Source organism: Gymnoscopelus braueri (assembly GCF_963280865.1).
Source record: "Gymnoscopelus braueri genome assembly, chromosome: 9".
NCBI classification, from domain to species: domain Eukaryota; kingdom Metazoa; phylum Chordata; class Actinopteri; order Myctophiformes; family Myctophidae; genus Gymnoscopelus; species Gymnoscopelus braueri.
The window spans coordinates 42084730-42107426 of record NC_137610.1 but is presented as its reverse complement, the minus strand read 5'-3'; the positions used below and the strand labels follow the sequence as shown (position 1 = coordinate 42107426).

Sequence of the window (22697 nt, the reverse complement as noted above, 5' to 3'; positions counted from 1 at the left end):
ATATTCTCTCATTAACTCTTTGACTGCGGACGACGCGATAACGCGTCAAGTGCTACTTTGTCCAGTTGGCCGTCGACGCGCTCGACGCGCTGGACGCGCGTTCATTGTTTAATCTCTGATTGCGCTATGCTGCTTAATATTCAATGTTATTCTCGAGTTCCACTTACTTCACGGACATCTGCATCCGGTTTCATGACCTGGATTCCGTTTCCGGTTTTTGATTCTTTTCCCCAGTCATTTTCGTCCAAAATAGGTAAATAAACGGTCTTTCACACGGTATGACGGACAAACGGACAGTTTCTCTTCTATAATCTATGGTCTGGGTGACGATCAGTCATCGCCGTCGTATATCACAACGTAATTTTCGCCGATCAAAACAATGGGGGGGACGTCACATCCGTTTTCATGTTTTTCCTTGTCTAATCTATGAAGAAGGGTGAGAGAGACCCAACGACATGATCAAAGCTGTCATGTGCTGCGCTCTAGTGGCGGATTTGTGCTGGGTCTTTACATTATGTGTCCTTAAATTATTTTCATGAGAAAAATTCAAAATATAAAAATAAAAAAACACGAAAATTGCTGGCACTGGGGGAGTACTTTATGAAAATACTCTGGCAGTCAAAGAGTTAAGAATGACACTACTATGCTCTCCTCCAATGTGCACCACCTCTGCTTTACAGCCCTAAGCTGCTGAAAGACAGGAGTGGTAAAACAGTCTCCAAATGATGCCAGCACTTAATAGTGAGGCCACCTGCTGCATGGATTTGGAAATTAATAATAATGGAGTCATTACCAAGTTGACAGGATTTTTTTACACCTTTATTTATGGATTTTAAATATATAATGGAAAATTGTGCAATCACCGGTCATGTTTAGCAGATTCGCGGGTAAATGACCGGCAAATTGAGGGGGTCAAAGAATGCTGATGTCAACCGATCCTCTCCCGTTCATGGCCACAGCAAAGCGGCTAATGTTGCTTCCTCCTGAATGAGCAGCGAGAACCCCACTGTGAGAGCCTGCGTGCACAGTGCAAACAGCACCACCGTCTGGGCGTGGCTGAACACTGGTAATCTTATAACATCCAGGATACATTTCACCTCCATAAAGTACGAGTTGGGACTCTGAACAAGGCGTTTCTGTGCCTCCTCTGCTCTTCCACGGGGGATGGATGGGTGCAGCAAGTCCTTTGCAAGTGGCATGTTAGCAAGTTAGCAACTTAAGCAAAAACTTTTTTTGCATCTGCAGCCTGTCTATTTATTTTATTTTCCAATCTTTTTAATACATTCTCATTAATTACTTGATGCCATCCACTCTTCATTTTCATCCAAAAACAACAAGATGACCACGATGGGGTGGTGGGGTTCCTCATTCCTCTGAGAAACAACGTACAGTACGTACAGTATGTAGCCTACACCATGGTCTCAGACAGACCGTGAGGCAGCCTTGGGTTTGACTTTGAACACTTTCACGCTCGCCTCTGCGGCCTTCACTGCTTGGGCTTGGACCTGGGGCTTCATGGCTGCACGCACCGCATTGGCACAGATGGAAGAGAAGCGAATGTAGCTCAGGCCAGCTTGTCTCCAGTACGCAACCATCTCAGCTGTGTTGTAGCTTCAAGGACAGCGTCACTCTGTGTCACAGACACCACCTTACAGTATATAGGCAAGCAGACCTGGACTGAGGTCACACACAGCACAAAACAGTTGACTAACAACACCGATTTGTGCAGCGTGTCCTGAATTTGCCCTGGGAGAAGTGCATTTTATAGACAGTAATCTTCCTCCTGTCAGTCTGTGATTCAGTAACCACCCGATTCGGATGCTATCAATGCATTGAATGGGACATTATCACCTCTTATTAGACCTTTGAATGGGCGAAATAGGCGACATATTGACCTACCCGCGATTTGGTCGCCTACTCGCCCATTCAAAGGTCTGATAAAACGTGATAATCTCCCATTCAATGCATTGATAGCATTCGAAGCCGCTGCAGTAACAGGCCTAAGCAGAGGACCCAAGGGAGTGCAGTGCCTGGTGTCTAGTCGGTTGGAGCTGACCGATATGCCCTTGCGGATATCCAGTTGACCAGCACTGCCAATCCGACCGATATGCCCATATATCACGCATGACGGTGAGCAGGAGTGAGCAGCAGTAGCGTGGAGCTCCCTTGGGAGTGCCAGGAATTGACACAATTGACACATTCTCGTCGTTTGTTGTGCATTTGACCGACATCTATGGAAGACACATCTATGGAAGACACTTTCCAATAGCTTTCCATGAATTTTTCCATGAATAGTAAAGTCTAGCTCGGTGTGGCTCGTTTTCAGCCAGGATCCGGGTTGGAGTAGACGGGGATACTACCGCAAGAGCAGGGAACACTCCATACAAGAGCCCTGAACTCTCTACGGGACCTGTATGCTAGCTGTGCTAAAGCTAACCGCATGGAATAATAACAAACAATTCGTGAGTAGTCTAGCTCGGTGTGGCTCGTTTTCAGCCAGGATCCGGGGGATACTACCGCAAGAGCAGGGAACACTCCATACAAGAGCCCTGAACTCTCTACGGGACCTGTATACTGTATGATGGCGGCAGCAGCCGGGCGTGGGGCTGCTAGCTTCTCCGGCCGTACTAAGCCTGAAGTGTACCGCACGACAGATAATAAGGTGATTGTGGAAGATGAACTATTGAACTTCCTTGTTATCAAAATGAAAACCTTGAACCATGATGACATTGTCTTGCTGGCCTCAAATAACTTCAACTCGGAGTGGATCGAAGCCTCGAAGAAACTACTGTTTGAGATGTGTCCTCAAACGGTACAGCGCTGTGTTGCTCATAAAGGAGTGCAGAAGGATGCAAACAACATAAAGACATGCTTGAAGGTGCTTAATGAATGTGGGGAGAATATACCAAGATTCGTATCCCACTACCTGGATGAGCTCCCACCAGTATCATATGACCACATTGATGTTTCGGCATTACTGGGGCGGATGGAACAGCTGAATAAAGATATGTGCTGTGTGAAAAAAACGCTCGAAGCTCAAACAGATGCCTGTGAGGGGCTACGGGCGACAACCATGGCCATAGACGACAGAGTGTCGGCAATCGAGAGGCCCCGTGGACAGACCAGCGTGGACCCAGGGGCTGGGTACGTGCGGCCATGCAAGAGACGGAGGCCAGCAGCTGAGAACGCCGACCAGGAGGTAGCAGTGGCTGGAGGAGGCTCCAGCAGCATAGAGGGAATTGTGTCTACACCACAGGCACCTAAATCTCCCCTATGGTCCCGGGTCGTGAAGGCAGGACACCGACGCAACAAGGCGACACCAGAGCAAATACCAGCTGCACGCCAACGTGGAATTCAAGCACCACAGAAACGGGAGAGGAAGAAGACGCCAGGTATTGTTGGAACCGGCCCTGTGAGTTCTGACATACATGTTGTAAACACGAAGATGGTGAGTGTGTTTGCCACTAAGTTCGCCCCACAATTGGAAGCTAACATGCTAGCTGTGTATCTGAAAGAGAAACTTAACCGAACAGTTACTTGTCGGAAAATTGAGTCGCAGTATCAGAGTAGATTCAGCTCATTTCACATCACTGCTGAATGTAATGAAGTGGCTGAAATGTACGACCCAGAACTGTGGCCAGCAGGCATCTATGTGAGACGATATTTTGAGCCAAGACGGCCAGCTACCAGTGGGTCGCTTATAGGTGTAAACACTACAACGAATAATATAAACAAAGTGATCGCTTCTGTACAACACGGGGATCAGTCATCTACGGATGAAAATGCCCGTAGCACATAAACAGTATGATGCGGGTGGTGTCTTATAACACACGGGCCTACGTGTGGGGCACAGTGCTGGTGACAAAGCGAGGCGGCTGGTTGTGGACAAACTATTGGAGGAATGTGACATTCTGTGCTTACAAGAGACATGGCTACCTAAACAAGACCTAGAAAAGCTGTATTCACTGCATTCTAACTTTCATGGAGTTGGAGAGTCTACTACTGACCTCTGTGATAGAATAGCTCATGGTAGAATACCAGGTGGTGTGGCGATTCTCTGGAACAGTAAATATGATCCTCTGGTTACAGTGATTAGACTAGAGGTAAACTGGGCCATTGGTATAGAGATCAAGTATGGAAATAGGTCATTTATTATTGTAAATATATACACACCTTATGAATCTTATCAAAATGAAGACGAATATCGCAATAGATTGGCATTTATTAATGCATTCATCAAGGACAATGCCACAACCAGTGTCTATATCATTGGTGACATGAATGCTGATATATCGGATGACAAATCTCTGTTTGGAAAATGTCTACTGCAATATTGTAATGATAATAATCTCATATTGACAAGTAAATCACTATTACCTGAGAAAAGCTATACATATATTAGTGAAGCATGGCATACAGTGTCATGGCTCGACCATTGTATATGCACAGCTGATGCACATGCTTCTGTTGATAAAATAACTATCTGCTATGATCTGGCCACCACAGATCATATCCCGATTATAATGACCCTAAATGTTGAAAATATCCCAGCTATAGCTGTGGATAACAGTAAAACATACACAGGGAGGCTGGATTGGACTAAGCTAAGTGAGAAGGATATTAATCACTATACCTCACTCACAGACAAATCATTAGACTCTGTTAGACTTCCTAGAGAAGCCATGCAGTGCAGTGACATCAACTGTAAAAATGTGCATCATTGTAGAGATTTATGTACTACCTATGATGATATCATTAGCATTTTAAATGCCTCAAGTAAGGGTCTTTACAAGGATAAGAAAAAGGAGTTCAGTATAAAACCAGGTTGGAATGAATATGTGACTGAGCTACACACAGCTGCTAGAGATGCTTTTAAAGTATGGTCAGAATCAGGTAGGCCAAGACAGGGGTCTGTGTTTGAACAGAAGCAGGCCACTAACGCCAAATACAAGTATGCTGTCCGATTTATCAAAAAAAATGAGGACACAATGAGGGCTGACTCACTTGCCAAAAAGCTGCGCAACAACAGCTGTTTTGATTTCTGGCAAGAGGTCAAAACCTTAAACAGTAGTAAAACTCCCTTACCGTCATCCATTGAAGGTGTATGTGGGTCTGGCAACATTGCAGAACTGTGGAGGCAACACTATTATGAGCTGTTCAACTGTGTTAAGAGTGACTCTTTTCTGGTGGAGAAGGTTGACCCCTCTGAAAATGTGACAGTTAGAGCTGAGGAAGTGTATAACACTATAATGAAGCTAGAAAATAACAAAGCTTGTGGCCCGGATCACATCTCCGCTGAACACTTAAAAAATGCCAGTCTGAAGCTTGCTCCTATGTTTGCTCTATGTATTACTGGTTTCCTTAACCATGGTATCTTACCAGATTCCATGTTAGCGGTACTACTTGTGCCAGTTATTAAGGACAAAGCTGGGAAAATAAATAGCATTGATAATTACAGACCCATTGCTTTAGCTAGTATACTCTCTAAAGTATTGGAGAAAATCCTGTTGGACAGACTGGATAGGTATATTACTACAGCTGACAACCAGTTTGGATTTAAAAGGAAACATGGCACTGATATGTGTATTTTTGCTTTAAAGGACATTATTGCAAAATATAGAAGCCAGAATTCCACCATGTTTCTTTGTTTTATTGATGCTTCTAGGGCATTTGACCGGTTGAATCATTTCAAGTTATTTGACAAAATGTGCCAAAGAGGGGTACCCAAGTACATTATAAGGATACTAGCCTTTTGGTATGCACATCAGACTATGCAGGTGAAGTGGGGAAATACTGTGTCCGAACATTTCTATGTTGGTAATGGTGTTAAGCAAGGGGGGATTTTGTCTCCTCTATTATTTAATTTATACATGGATGGGTTGTCTAGGAAACTGAACCAGTGTAAAACTGGATGTGTCATAGGTGACTCTGTAGTCAATCACCTTATGTATGCAGATGATTTGATTATCTATTCCCCGTACAGTGCAGGCTTACAACAGCTTCTCAGGGTTTGCTCCCAGTATGGCATTGATTTTAATATAAAATATAATGCCAAGAAGAGTAGCATCATGATCGTGCGAAGTAAAGATGATAAAAAGGCAGTATTTCCTAATTTTATTCTCAGTAGCAACATACTACTTGTGTGCAGTGAGATTAAGTACCTAGGACACTGTATATCCGATGATCTCTCTGATGACAAAGACATCCATAGACAAAGATGCAAATTGTATGCTCAGGCAAACATACTAATGCGGAAATTTCACAAATGCTCTGTACATGTCAAGGTTTCACTCTTTAAAGCATTCTGTACACCATTGTATACGGCTCACTTATGGAGTAACTACAAAGCTAGCAGCATGCGAAAACTAAAAGTAGCATATAATGATGCTCTACGGTTGCTGGTGAGGGTACCAAGATGGCACAGTGCCAGCCAGCTGTTTGTAAACCTGGGGGTACCTACATGTCAAGCCCTGTTAAGAAATTTAATGTACAAATTCATATGTCGTCTTGAAAAGTCTGACAATCATGTTATTAAGATTTTAATTAACCCTGTCAAAAGTTCTACTCGGTACTCCTCCACGATATGGAGACATTGGCGTAACAGCCTCTACGGACGTTGAAAAGCTGTAGTTGGACTGTTTTTATGTGGTTTTTCTTTTATTTCTTTTTATTTTATTTTATGTTTTTATTGCTTTTACTGTGTGATTGTCATGTTTTGCTATATGGACCCTGAGTCTGAAATAAAGATTGAATTGAATATAGGCATGCCCATATACTACTGATGACATCAGGGATCTCCATATATGGGCATAAAAGGGAAACAGACAGACGGGTACAACGAGTTATCTGACAACGGGTAGAACGGGTATTGCATAACCGGGTTGGGGATGCATTACCAAATACCAACTTGCATTCTTCTCGAGAAAGCCCAAAATAAAACCGTTATGACCACTGTCAGCTCAGAGCATAATCCCTGCTACAGAGTATTTGCTCAGGGGGTCTCCATCTCCCCCTCTCTCAACCTATTTTAGTAAACAGAAAATCCAATTTCAGGTCTGATTTTATCCAATCAGGAAAGAGAACCCCATAAAGTGTTCCATGCAGTCCCAATATTCCCTGCTCATTGCCAGACCCAGGGGGTCGGCCTACATGAGGCTTTGTCGGTCTGTCCCCCTTTTCCTCCCGGTTCAACGTTTTTCCTCCCGGTCTGTCCCTCTTTTTGATTGGCCAAGCTTAGCGTGACGTAGTGCTCTGATCTTCAGATTTCAACCACTAGGGGTCTGGCAGTGCTCCGAGGAGCACTTTTTCTAGTTTTTATTATGTCATGACTGGTGATTGTTTTTATTTCATCACTTCCAATTTCACTTGTTTATCCTGTATCCTGTTCTGCTTAGAGCTGGAGAGACAAGGACACCCCTGTTACTGAACATTATAGCAATGATTAGGCAACAAAGAAATATCACTTATAAATATAATTATTTGGATTTCCAAGGTAGGGTGTTATTTTTTGGTTTTAAAAAAACAAAAAACGTTTTTTGTTAAAAAGGTTAAAGCACTACTTTCTGATAGTATTCATTGATATATGTTCAGTAACATGAGTCTCTCCAGCTCTTTAATAAACAGAAAATACATTTTCAGGTGGGTTGCAAGATTTCAGCCAATTAGGAGAGAGTACCCATTTATCAGCTTAACATTTATAGTGTTCCAATTCCAATTTTGTCTGCTCATTTCTTTGTGTCATCACTTCCACTTTCACTTGTTTAATCTGTATCCTGACTGAGTTCTCTATTGATTGGATAAAATTGGCATCCCGACTTGAAAATGCATTTTCTGTTTAATAAAGCAGAGTTGGAGAGATATGGAGACTCCTGTTACTGAACAAAACTGCCCTAAAGATACACCTTCAGGAGGCTGCAATTCGAAAATGGCCCCTGTCTAAGTCTTAACCTACCCCCCCCCCCCCCCCCCTCCTTCATTTTCCTCTTTTGTATATAGGCCTATATATTTTTTTTTTCTCTCTTCATACCAGTAACCTGAAAGCTGATTGTATGACTTTCTGTATAGTAGTGTGTATATCTGTCTGCCTCTTATATTTCATCATGATTTGTGTGCATGGGGTTCTCATCTTAAACAAGCTTAGTGCTTAATGAGTTCCAGTTTAGTAGACCTTGTATTGTGAATTTGTACTGTTATGTACTGTCATGTACTATTCTCATGTCTTACTAAATAAACTACATCAATCAATCAATCAAACACGCTATACTGTAGCAATGAGTATTATCATCAGAATATAGAGCAATTTAACACGTATTCTAACCCCAAAAACCCCATAAAAGTCCAAATGCATTACAAGATCATGATCACAACACAACCAGTTGGATATTAGGTGGCAGCGTATTTTCCATATAAATATAACGATATTTGAAATGGTTATGCCCTTCTTTTAGCCAGTCCAACACAATTGTAGTCCTCACAAACACATCTTACTGTCATGCCCTAAGCTGCTGAGTATCAAAGCAATTGTTTTGCAATTGTACTCACATGCAGAGATGGCATGGCATGGCATGGCATGGCATGACAGGCAGACAGACAGACAGACACACACACAACACAAGACCCCAATGGAAACAAACCAGTGCTTTCTTGGGTTATCCTTTTAGCATCCTTTCGTATGAATCTGTACTTCTGTGCTTTTTTTGCAAACTGTTAATAAAGTATTCAATCAATCAATCAAAACAAACAACAACAACAACAACAACAACACACATGCCTAAACGCTTCTTGAGTTGACAGACTCACCAACTAAAAGTGGACCTTTCTTCATTTGGCTGCAGCTGCAGCAGACGCCGCCGATTGATTGATTGAGTTGAGAACAGCTGGGCTCAGCTCAACAATAACCTCCTCACCAACCAAACTGCCAGGTCAATTGTCTTAATTTATTAACCTGCTCACCAACATAGTTCATACAGTAGGCTATCTTTGAGCAATATCTTTATTATCTTCCTTCGTGATCGAATTTACATGATCGCACACATATTGTAATCAGCGAAAGGATGCACTTGTACGATGCACAAACCTGTACCTTCAAAATAAAAGGGATTTGGTTTAGACCAGACATTTTCACAGTGGTTCTCAAACATTTTGGTGCCAAGGACCCCCATGAATGTTTTCTGCCAGGGACCCCTGAATTGAAGATTTTTATAAAAAATGCAAAATTATTCAAAATGAACACTTTCAAGATTTATTGAAAATGTTCAAAAATAGCAGATGTACAAGCTTGCAGCGTGGCACAAAGTGACGTGCTGAACTTGTAGATCTGCTATTTTTGAATAGCCAATGCATAAAATATGGATAAAGGGCTTAAAATGTATTAACACATTTAGCTGGGGACCCCCTGGAACTCCCTCAAGGACCCCTGGAGTTCCCCGGACCTCACTTTGAGAACCAATGAGTCAGATGACAAGTTGAAATGTGTTTTAATTATAATACAGTAAAATACAATAAATTGTATTGCCAATATCCAGTAGAACAACATTGTAGCTTATTGAACCTATATAATGGTACCGTTTGTATGCGAGAGCTGGCGAAAACTTCTAGGAACTCAGATTAATTTAATGGTGAATTGGAAGGTGTGAACTCTTATTATGTGAAAATCCATGTTTGTAGCATACATGAGTCTTTGCAATATCTTGCCTGGTATTGTTTATCTTTAGACTCTTCTGAATGGCTATTTCTACTTAATTTCCCCCACCTCACAGAAATATTTGATCCAATCTATAGAGTATGTTAAAACAATATTAGCACATTTGCAGTGGTTGGAGGTGGTCTCCCTACTCTTCCATTGAGAAATACTGACTCAAATATGGAAACTGAAACTTTATTTTTTTTTATACGATACATAGCAAGCTCATACTGTTTATACAGTATAGCTACAAACATTTGACAGGAACAATGACTACATGTCCATCACATATCAGATGTGATTAATGACAATAATAAATGCACCATAAACCATTCACATAAATATATCTATAACTATAACTATTTACACAATCACTCATCTGCCTGTTTTTATTTTATTTTTATTTTTTTACCAAAGGTCTCTTAGCAGCCTGATCTATGCCAGTGGTTCTCAACCTGGGGGTCTGGACCCCCAGGGGGGTCCCCACATGATTCTTTTCAGATGAAAGTAAAGTGACAATAAAAAATGTATGAATTGAATTGAATTGAATTTAGACCATTGAATTGAATAAAGACCATTAATGCATCAAAGGTCAACACACTATACTATAAAAACTGGTCAAACATTGGCCAAATTGTCAAATGAAATAAGAAATATATTTATCTGTGGAACCGAGTCAAACTAAATGTAATGCCTCAAACTCCTACTATTCCAAGTGCTTGTCAGCGTGGGTGGTCCCTAGTTCAAATATTATTATTTTGTGATTATTTTGGGGGGGTTCTCAGTTAAAATATGATTATTTTGGGGGTCACGGCCTGATAAGGTTGAGAACCACTGGTCTATCGTGGTGGAGAGATAAATCATACAAAATATGTACACAATGACCAAACCTTTAACATTAAACTTAAAAAATTAAATACAAATTATAAAAGAATCAAACAATGCACTAAATAAAAAAATATTGCCCTCTCTCACATCAATTGATGCAAAAATGCAAAAAAATGTATTGCTATTATGTATAAAATGTCTATGTGTAGCCTTCTAGCCTTCAAAGCTAGAGGTTAAAACAATCTGTAACACTTTATTTAACCACCTAAACTCTATATACTTGACCGGGGGCCCCCCAGGGATCTATACTACTTAATCCCTCCTTTTTTTGCTATACACATCAAATCTCTTCACCGAAAATAGCCAATCTACAAGCTCCCAATGCGTGTCGCAAGAAAAAGTTTGTAGATGGCCGTAGCTAGTTTCACCGAATGTTCGCCTACTTTCGCTGAATGTTGGCCTATTATGACATGCCCAGAATAGGGACACTAGGTCTTAAAGTGGTTGAAGTGTATTGTGAGGAATCATAAGCACACATTTGGAAAAAAACTATTATCGGTTACTGAAGTGCCTTCTTTAGGAATTCAACCAGGAGATGATGAGGGAAACCAAAGTCCATCTGGATCAACACGTACCCCTACAGAGAGAGGTAGAGAGAGTGAGAGCGTGTAGAGAGAGAGAGAGAGAGAGAGAGAGAGAGAGAGAGTGAGATAGACAGAGAGAGAGACAGAGAAACAGAGAGAGAGAGAGAGAGAGAGAGAGAGAGAGAGAGAGAGAGAGAGAGAGAGAGAGAAGTGAAGGTTAAGAGTGTGAGAGAGAATGAAGGTCTATACTTACATCCCGATGAAGTACTTCTGGGTTATAGATATCAAATAGGTTGGTTCCCTGTTGGTCCAACAGCCTGGTCAGCTCTGGCCCCAGCACTAGAAAACACCATAACGTTGCTGTCAGTCAGAAACCTCATACAGTATGTCCATGTTTCTTATTTTTTCATAAATTAATGCCCTAGGCCTACTTCATCATACAAGAGTGTTGCACAACAGTAGTGAAAATAGCCAATCTACAAGCTCACATCATGCGTGATATATCGTGTGGTGAACTTGGTGGTGATGGCTATTTTCACAATTTTAAAATTAATAGGTTCGGGTTGGACATAGCCTACAACGTTTCTACCCGATAGCAACGATAAACTATTACATGTGGGGGAACATAGGTCCGGGGAACATAGGTATGACCCCTTACATACCAGCATACATCAACAGGGCATGCAGGAGAGAGAGATACGTACATTCCAAACACAATATTAGCAGACCACAACATGAAAATTGTCTGATGAGAGTTTTGAAATCAGTTTCCCTACAAATTGTCGTCTTTTCTTCAAATGTAGTCATTATGCCAACTACCAGTTTTCACCTCACATGTATTCCATGTCACTGCTAACCACACATGAAGGCAGCTCAGCCACTTCTTTTCACTTGATCACGGGGAGGGGGGGGGGGGGGTGTAATGCATGCAGGGGAACACTATTCCTCTCAGTTGCACACCCCACTGAACAGGTGTCCTGACCAACCTGTGATCAATAGTGCTGCCTGCGACAGAGTTCACTGCACTAGCGTTCCCACCCTCGAACTCGGACAGTTGTGTTGATTGAATGATGCATGTTGATGTTAACGTTTCTTTCGTTTTCCCCTGTGTCTGATCGTTCACAAGTCTGATCTTCTGGGGGAAGTAGCTATTCAAACTCCCTTGTACCTTATATGTGTTGCTTGTGTCTGTATGTGTCAGTATCTTACCAGATAGCACTTTAGGAATGCCTATCGTCTCCACAGCATCTCTTATGTACTGCTGCTGAGTCTCATCCAACTACATAGGGAACAGAGTAAAAAGGATGAGGATGTTTGATGGTACACAGTACCATAGAGAGAATGAGAATGAGAGAATACGTGATTTAGTGTCTATGGTTTGGGCGAGTGTGACTGTGAAATTTCAATGAAACAGTCCAGATAAATTAAGAAAAAAGAGGAATAAAGCATCTCACCTGTTGACTGTGTGATGACAGGTTTGCTTGAAGTATCAATATTCTAGGTAGGAAAGAAATTAGAATAATAAACTAATACAGCACAAGCAAAGGATCTGAAAAGATGGATATAAATGCTGTAGAGATTTTAATGAAATAATACACCATAGTTTAACCTGTGATAGTGATGTGATTTTACAGAATAAGAAAAAAGTAAGATAATGCAGCGTAGCTCTGACTTTTAGAAATGACAAATAAATCATTTATAGAATAAGATGCCTTTATTGGCATTGCACACTACACTGAAATAGTGCGTACCCCTAAAAAAAAAAGATGAATATTATATTGCACTATTCATGGTCAGTTCATCAGTATAGTATTGCTCTAAGCCAGACGAATATTATTGCTCATATTATTGCACAGTCGAAAGATATTATTGCACAGCCTCAAAATATGTTGTTAATACACCTACAGCGCCCTCCAGTGGTCATCAGACTGAAAGGCCTGGGTGAGATGGGTCCTTGATGGCTGATGGAATGGCTGAGTGCATTTCTTGGAATATGGTTATTTTCTGGTTATTTTCTGGTTATGTCCCTTGATACACATGAGATGGTTCCACTAGCGTTTTGAGTAGTTAACCACATTCAACCTGGCATCCATATTATGGGCAAAAAATACAATAATTTTCCAAAGATCTCAAGTCACATCACAATGCATTGTGAGCTTGTAGATCAGCTTTTTTCACTATTTTCACTATTTACATCATCACTCAGTGGCAAAATTAGCAGCTCACAATTAGTATGAATTATATCTGCAGATATTGTTATATTATTTGTTTTGTTTTTTCGTGAGGAATATAAATGAGAAGGTTTTATTTGCAGTACTACAGTTAGTTGCCTGACTCAGTCTTGGATTTTGGAATGCTCAATGACTCTAAATTAAGTTATTCTTCCATTTGTGTCTGTGAACCTAAAAGGTACGCAGAGGGAGACGAGGTCTTACTCTGTGGCGTTACCATGAAGAAAGACCTTCTTGTCAGCATAGGAAACTGTCACCGCAACCTCCACTTCCTAGACAAGATACATCAGTTGCACACATACTCATGACTCATGACTGAAATAAAAATAACTAACATAAACACATCACATACATTATGGGCATTAAATCTCTACTAAGAGAATGTAAACTTAATGTATATGTCGTAGTAGTACCGTACGACAGTATTGATCGGCAAAAGGTACTGATGTTCAAGCTAACATCCCCTCTTCCTTCATGGCGACAACCTCATAGAATGTATGGTCTAAAAACCTCTACAGTATGGGTTTCTTCCAGTGATGTGACAATACTTCCCAATGTCTGACTGTGATCATTTCATATTCCACTGTCCTTCAGATCAGTAGTTGTCAACTTTTTCAGTCCGTGACCCCCCAAAATAATCATATTTGAACTGGGGACCCCCCACCATTGCCCAAATTTGGCCAATGTTCTTTAATGTTTTGGGGATCCCTGTGGGGGTCCCGACCCACAGGTTAAGAACCACTGCTTCAGATGATAAATTGTGCAGATTGAGGGTGACAATAAGGAGTTGAAATTCTAATTCAGCATGAACACCGCTGTCTGACCGTTTGAAAGAAGAGTCTTGGTGTAGTGTATTTTCCACAGCGGAGCTCTCCAGAGGCCTGCGTCCGGACACTGGTACCCAGAGGAGAAGACTTTATATGGGGAACAGATGAACTCCACACTCTTAGCTCTGAAGAACCTGGATCCAACAGACACTGATACAAACACACACACACACACACACACACACACACACACACACACACACACACACACACACACACACACACACACACACACACACACACACACACACACACACACACACACACACACACATGTAAGCATGCACACATACAGTACACATTCAGTAAACATAACCCCAACCCATATTATAATACATACTGTATTTGATTATAGTCCCTCCATTTTTCAAACTTATACTGTGTGTGTGTGTGTGTGTGTGTGTGTGTGTGTGTGTGTGTGTGTGTGTGTGTGTGTGTGTGTGTGTGTGTGTGTGTGCGTGCGTGCGTGCGTGCGTGCGTGCGTGCGTGCGTGCGTGCGTGCGTGCGTGCGTGCGTGCGTGCGTGCGTGCGTGCGTGCGTGCGTGCGTGCGTGGGTGGGAATCTACTTATTACAATATTACCTGACTCATGAATTCAGGCATGGCAGTGGCTGACGTATTTGTCTGGAAAAGTTCCTGAAATGATATAAATCAACATAAGGGGTTCTTCACATTGAAACAAACCCTAAAGGCATACAAGCAGACCTTTGTTCATGCATAATGCATTACTTTACTGTACTTTAGAGATTTGTATGTGATTTAAAGATATTTACACAACACACAAGTTATGATACTACTAATATACAATACAGTATTTCACAAAAAGCAGTGTCTGGCTAAACTGATTTGTGACAACATTTAGTTGTCACAAAAACTGAACACCATGGTCAAAAGTCCCTAGACCCATGTTCCAACTACATATTAATTACATAATAACGCTATGCTTGTGTGAAATGAAGCACCATCAAGACAATTATAGAAAATATTAAACCTGATATCAGCATTCCTGTCCTAAATGCTGTGGAAGCATTTCTTAACCACATGAGATCTAGCGTCCACATTCTGGGCATGTCATAATAATGGGCGAACATTAGGCAAAAATAGCAGATCTACAAGCTTAGAAGGTCATCAGTTTGCCCCCTGGACCGCCCAGTCTATGTGTCAAAGTGTCCCTGAGCACATACCCAGACACAGACACCAAAACAACTAACCAGGAGGTACACTAGTATTTTCCTCCACACCAAGTCTCTTCGCCCCAAAATAGCCAATCTACAAGCTCACAACGTGTCGTGTTGCAATCCGTTATGAGCTTATAGATCGGCTCTTTCCGCCGAACGTTTCCCTCAGAATAGGGACGCTAGGGTTCCTGTGGTTACGTGGTAAAAGTGTTGTAGCCTACTAACTTTGAGTTCTGCTCCTGAGATGTTGAGATGGAAGCGACCATCTTGGTGTGCAGCGGTAACCATGGGGTTGAAAACCTGATCTGAGGTTAAAACACAGGTTCAAGTTTAGGTTACTGAGCAGTTACTCACATTGTATTTGCATGCATCTTTGCACAAATCACCTTTGTTAAAAATGTGAGTGAAAAAAAGGTGTCAAAAAGAAGAAATAATAATTATATTACAGCTGTTTTTTTTATTTATTTTTAGATGGCAGTACATAAATAAAAGTACACATTTTAGCTTGAGGCCAGTTTGGTTGAAATGTCGCTAATAATAAAAAGAAAAAGATAGGTTTAATACCAGTGTGCATATTTCTCTTTCTAGGTCTTGGATGTGCCTGCCCACAACTATTCCTTAATCCTTTGCTATACTTCATTGCACGGCAGTGTCGTGTGCTGAGAATAGCACATCTACAAGCTCACAATGCATTGTGAGCTTGCCGATTTGCTATTTTCGGCATGTGACTCTGGTGCACAACAAAGTATAAACCAAGCCTTAATTACATATAAGTAAAAGTGGCCGACAGACAGTAAACCAAGGCTTATTTACATACTGTATGAGTAAAAGTGGCCGACAGACAATAAACCAAGCTTTATTTACATAAGTAAAAGTGTCCGACAGACAGTAAACCAAGCCTTATTTACATATAAGTAAAAGTGGCAAACAGACAGTAAAACAAGCCTGATTTACTGTACATAGTGTATAAGTAAAGGTGGCCGACAGACAGTGAGTAAGGGCCTAAATCTGTTAAAATCAAGAGAAAGCAAATGATCGGTTCAAAATACAGCACTTGAACAGTTCCTCTTATCTTGACTTGAACAAGACCGCATACAAACAGAGAGAACAATGTAAAAAAAAATACAAAGTTCTGACTACTAACCAGACAACCAGAAATACAGCATCCTGTGTTCTGTCAGTTGACTGGGATGAAACACAGAGTCATTGATGACGGCAGAAAGGTTGTTGTACTTGGTCAAACCCTGAAGGATTTCACAGAGGTCAAGAGAGTTCAAGTCAGCTCAGAAATACTTTCTCCCAGAAAGTGGCTAGTCAGTAGTTCTAAACCTTTTCTGGATCAGGGCCCACTTAAAAAAAATTGTAAAAAATTGTTTGCAACACACCCATCTGACCACTTAGCCTGTTAAGTGTTTGGGTGAGTCGCAAACACGTTTTGGCAGCGTGCATTTTCACAGCCTGTTTATTTTAATAATAAATCAATTGATTGTGTTCCAGCTTAGATTGATGGAACCAATGTACTGTAGTAAAATAATTTGTAAAGTGTTTTGTGGATGAAACCTTCATAACCCTTGTCCCTCACTCATCACATTTGGCTAGCAAAATGTGAACTACTTGTCAACTGCAAGAAGAATAATGAAATAATGAACCCCCCAAAGGTTTTTGGACACACACATACAGTACATGCATGTACACATAAATAAATACAAGTAGATACATTCACGCACGCACGCACGCACGCACGAAACAGTACAATAGATAGGTTCCATTGTGGTGAACAGTTAGCGTACCTTGTGTAATGACTCTATATAATTAGCAGTAATGACAGGAGGACCAGTTACTCCAATATCCACACTGATGTCACCATCAGTCAGGAACTGTTCTGCAAACACACACACACACACACACACACACACACACACACACACACACACACACACACACACACACACACACACACACACACACACATCACACTTGTGTTTCCATATCAGTGTACGTACATGCAATCACATACATCAATATATCACATACCGTACTTTTCATACACACACACACACACACACACACACACACACACACACACACACACACACACACACACACACTTGTGTTTCCATATCAGTGTACGTACATGCAATCACATACATCAATATATCACATACCGTACTTTTCATACACACACACACACACACACACACACACACACACACACACACACACACACACACACACACACACACACACACACACACACACACACACACACACACACACACACCTGCTGTATCTTGTATGAAGTCAGCCAGTATGTTTGCCACTTTGTTGATCTCTTTACAAATCTGCAGCAGATAGCAGAAACAGCATTAATAGAAATAATCTATTCATTTACAGTAAGACAAATTAATCTGCATTAATCATTGTGTCTTTTGTCTATTCTATTACTGATTAACAACATGAACCAATTGAGCAAATAAACCTGTTTTTCTAAACTGTAGATTTATACAATTATCGTTGTTGTTTTTTATGTCATTGGGTATTATAAAGAGTGAGTTTCAACAGCTTACTTGCTTGTTATGGCTGAGCCTACATTCATTCATTCATTCATTCTTCTTTCTTTCTTTCTGAATACCGGTATTTAAAAACAAGGCCTCATACACAACTGTGACTGGCAATTATATTTAAAAAAAAGAGGATGAACACAATAAAATCACAGACTTATTTCTCATCTTGGTCCATTTGTGGTGTTTCAGACATTAAACTAATTGAGAAGCACTAATAGACAAATTTTTCCTTTAACCACTTAATCCCTATATCATCCCTATTCTGGGGGGAACATTTGCAAATAGATCTGCCATATTTTGTGTAGAGCTTTAATGTTGAGGGGAGGAAAGAGTGGACCAAGTACTAGAGCCAACTCAAGTCAGGTTTATTAAGTAAGTATAGAATGTTTAAGTGGTTGACATGCATTTGACCGGCCTTTTGAACCAGTACCAGTACAGATTTGGCCAGGCACTTTACCAGTGCGCCACACAAGCGCCCTGACATGGCTCAATTCTATTGAAGTTGCAGTAAATGTCTCATCAATAGAACAGTAGGGGGCAGAGTTGGATCACAGACACACACGCACACAAGCTTGTCCTCACCTGCCCCTTGACGACCAGTTTGACAGTGAAAGAGATGAAGTCAGTGAAGAGTTTCTTCAACCAGTTTGGTCTAAACAAACAGACAAACAAACAGACAGACAGACAGACAGACAGACAGACAGACAGACAGACAGACAGACAGACAGACAGACAGACAGACAGACAGACAGACAGACAGACAGACAGACAGACAGACAGACAGACAGACAGACAGACAGACAGACAGACAGACAGACAGACAGACAGACAGACAGACTGTCAGAGAGGAGATGTGTTTTCATATGCAGCTATTTCATATTTCAGAAGTACTACATGACTTACTCTCTGTCTCCCTGAAGCAGGAGATGAAGCTGGTGAAAGTTCAGATAACAGTCTGTGGTGTCTGCTGCTACCCTTCCTTTACCACAGTCTGACACACAGAGAGAGAGAGAGAGAGAGAGAGAGAGAGAGAGAGAGAGAGAGAGAGAGAGAGAGAGAGAGAGAGAGAGATGAAGATGAAGATGAAGAACAAACAGAGAGACAGAATAATGTGTTTACATTACTGTACATATTTAAAGAGGACATCTCTGTTACAGTGTCCGTCCATATTGCCTGCCTCAGCAAAGAACAACTCAGTTGCGTAGCTACATGGCAAATACAATGTATAGGCTACTCACAGAGTTTAGGTTTGATACCAAGATCAATCCGAGACTGAACCTCAAAGTCAATAGAATGGCCAACATTGACCCTAGATGAAAGAGAAAAAGAGGTACAATTAGTTGTTCAAATGTAACTGTGACAGAGCACATAAGCACATGTTCTCATTAACAGCAGTTCATTTAGACACTTCAGCTCAGGATTAACCATTTACCATTTATTGCAATGATATTGCATTCAGTTTGACGGTGTGACTCTGCTCATGTGATATTACAGATTACCTGCGCAAGCGTGACACAGATCTGAAATCACAAACCCAGGGTTTGTGATTTTTTTTTGAAACCCCCCGAGCAGAGCATGAAATACAGTTATTACATGAACATAACATTGAACCTTCAATGCATAATAAAACTACCACATATCATAGCACAATCCATAGAACCACGGTACAATCCACAAATCGTCCTATTAACACTGACAGCTGACAACCGGCTCTGACAGTAAACAAACACGTAGAATGAAGAGTGAACAGAGGGCTGCTTAAATGAAGCGCCAGAGTTCCACCGTGGGGAATGAGAGAGTGAGTGAGTTGGCTTGTAGCAAATGAGAAGAGGCTGCATCAGTCTGTGGAAAATTTATTATCATTTTCAAGTCACCCTCAAATTGAGATTCAGAATTCAAATGAAAAAATGACAAAAGCAGCAGATCTACAAGTTCAAAACGCCTGGCTTTGCGCTGCGTTTTGAGCTTGGATCTGCTACTTTTTATGCTTTTGTGTGACGCTGTAGTATGATGAAGTAGGGCGTTCATTTACGAGAAAAAAAAAGTTAAAATATGGAGATAAGAGGTTTCTGCCCGTCAGCAACGATACAGTATGTAGCCTATTTGGCTGCAGACTGCCATCTGAAAATATTTTGCGCCAGGGGGGAGAATGTTTGTGTTAAAAACTCCAACCCTAATCCCTAACCCTAACCTTTAAATGTCTAATCTCAACTCTAACCCCAACCTGAATCTTTTCCTAATTGTAAACTATTATGATTACATGATTATACTGACATTTATCTGCTTGACCCAGTAAATACATGTGTGTTGAATGACTCTCATCTGCATACGCATATACTGATAACACTTGATGCCATGGCCATCAGCTACTTTATCAGATAGACTGACATCTGTGCACAATGATACCAGATGCATGTTGTGTTCCATTCTGTTCTTTACCATGTCTCATTATCTTATGGTCACGTCATGTGACCAGTACTGTATATTCTCTATGTGTGTAATAAACTTTAGAACTTTAGAGTAATTCTCCACAGAGCTAATGTGACATCAACTCATCACTCCTGTCTCATCAAAGTCTCAACAAGTACATGGGAATAGTGACTGACAGACACACAGACCTCCATATATGGCCATATCTGTCACATCGGCAGTGGCACGTACACGTAGGTGTCGAACTCTAGAGGCATAGCTAGTAGTAGCCCGAATTTCTAGTAGTAATACAAGCACACACACACACACACACACACACACACACACACACACACACACACACACACACACACACACACACACACACACACACACACACACACACACACACACACACACACACCAAATACTCACAGCCAGCTGCCGTATCCATACTTAATGGTCCCTCTGAACACTGCAGACACATTGCTTATTGCCAAGGAGATGCCCACGCCTGGATGCAGCTCAAAGTCACTGCGACCAATCGACAAGTTGTGGATCTCTAGACTGGACACAGGGATGCTTATTATTATTATCACACCTCAATAGTGTGTGTGTGTGTGTGTGTGTGTGTGTGTGTGTGTGTGTGTGTGTGTGTGTGTGTGTGTGTGTGTGTGTGTGTGTGTGTGTGTGTGTGTGTGTGTGTGTGTGTGTGTGTGTGTTCACTCACTTTTCCAGGCCGTATAAGATTCTGCCGATAAACAGCATTGATTTCTCTCCCTGCACACTGGGATATCTGGTATGCTGGAACGCTGCCTCAATCACCTTAGTGGTCTTTTCGTTCACTACACACACACACGCACACACACACGCACACGCACACACACACACACACACACACACACACACACACACACACACACACACACACACACACACACACACACACACACACACACACACACACACACACACACAGTATCAGCTGTCACACTTGCACAATAGAAATACAAATAGAAACAATACAGTGCAACACATTATAACACCATGTGTTTACTGTGTTACAGTATAAGGGTTGCATTGTGTTGTAACACATTGTAACTCAGTGTTACATTGTGTTAGAGCAGATGAGGTTAAACCATGATATCAGATAAGTATAACAGCATACCATGGTGGAGTCCTTTCGGAAGCCCTTTCCTCACATTTGCATTTACTAGCAAGTTTTTCTCGCACTTGCCAATCTCACATTTGCGAGAAAAAAACAATCTCTGAATTCTGAGACTTAAATTCACAGTTATGAGAATAAAACAGGCTTCCATAATGGACAGACGCAAGGACAGAGGAACGGGAGAACATAAGAAAACCACGTGAACAAAATAGACAACAGGAAGGAAGAGAACAAAATCTGTGTCAATTAAAGACAGTGACCTCCTCGCCTGCAGCAACTCGAAGGAACAACAGAGTGACTGATAAAAAAGGACAAATAAAAAGCTGCATGACCAGTAGGACAAAGTCATGAACAAACAAATGATTCATGGGGATCAAGAAGGGACACACACTTAATGCCCACTCACTCACAGACAACAGCAGCAGGATAGGTGAGCCTGCACACGGCTCCAGTGTGCCGGTAGGCCAGCACAGGGTCCTCCAGGCAGCCATGGGACGTCCCAAACAGAGATAGAAGGCACAGTAGCAGGACCACAGCTACCATACACCTGGCCATCTGCACCTTCACAAAGTTGTGGATTGAATACTTTACTAACAGTTTGCAAATAGTACAGTGGTACGATCATACAATGATCGCTAATGATGCCAATAGCACAGAAAGCCCTAGGGGCTTGTTTCAATTGTGGTCCTGTGTATTCAATTCATCAAGACATTTAAAGACATACAATAATATACAATAATATACAAGACAGCATCAACACTAGTAGCAATAGTATGAGGTGTATTAGTAGTAGTTAAGTAGTGGTTAAGATGTTTGTGTTGTTAGCTGGTACACAGTCAGATCAATAGTATTACAAATGGACCAGGTCCGTTTGGTTCCATTTGTTCACTCTCTGAGTTAAATTAACACATAAGGACTTTACTGTATATGCACTTGGGAAATGTAATGTGTGACGTGAGACAGTCACTAAACAACCTGCTAAACAGACTTACCTCGAAACTGAGAGATCCCGGGTTTCCTTGAAAATGTAGTCCAAGAGGCAGCGGTACTTTCTGGACTCAAGACAAGATTCTCACACCATGGACTTCACAGTCAAATCCAGGTTGTAATTGACTTGCCTGTCCTCCACAGGTATTCAATGAGCTCAGATGGTCACAGGACTTGTTCTTGCTCTGTGATCTATCTCATCCCAACTGTTCTTACTTCACCTCTACAGCCACTGAAATT

At 41.3% G+C, this 22697-nt stretch overlaps 2 protein-coding genes across 2 annotated transcripts; both read right to left on the bottom strand.

Moving 5' to 3' along the window:
• Positions 1–1421: 1421 nt before the first annotated feature.
• atp5f1e (ATP synthase F1 subunit epsilon) lies at positions 1422–1595 on the bottom strand (the record flags this gene model as incomplete). Its single annotated transcript, XM_080438183.1, has 1 exon — positions 1422–1595. One exon carries the CDS (start codon positions 1593–1595, stop codon positions 1422–1424), a length of 174 nt encoding a protein of 57 aa, XP_080294309.1.
• Positions 1596–10535: 8940 nt separating this feature from the next.
• cetp (cholesteryl ester transfer protein, plasma) lies at positions 10536–22025 on the bottom strand (the record flags this gene model as incomplete). Its single annotated transcript, XM_080438182.1, has 17 exons — positions 10536–11147; positions 11348–11433; positions 12304–12373; positions 12549–12591; positions 13530–13597; positions 14150–14302; positions 14734–14787; positions 15555–15634; positions 16474–16573; positions 17120–17211; positions 17611–17671; positions 18476–18545; positions 18797–18884; positions 19132–19202; positions 20738–20869; positions 21033–21147; positions 21881–22025. 17 exons carry the CDS (start codon positions 22023–22025, stop codon positions 11070–11072), a joined length of 1506 nt encoding a protein of 501 aa, XP_080294308.1. The 3' UTR covers positions 10536–11069.
• Between the last annotated feature and the right edge of the window lie 672 nt (positions 22026–22697).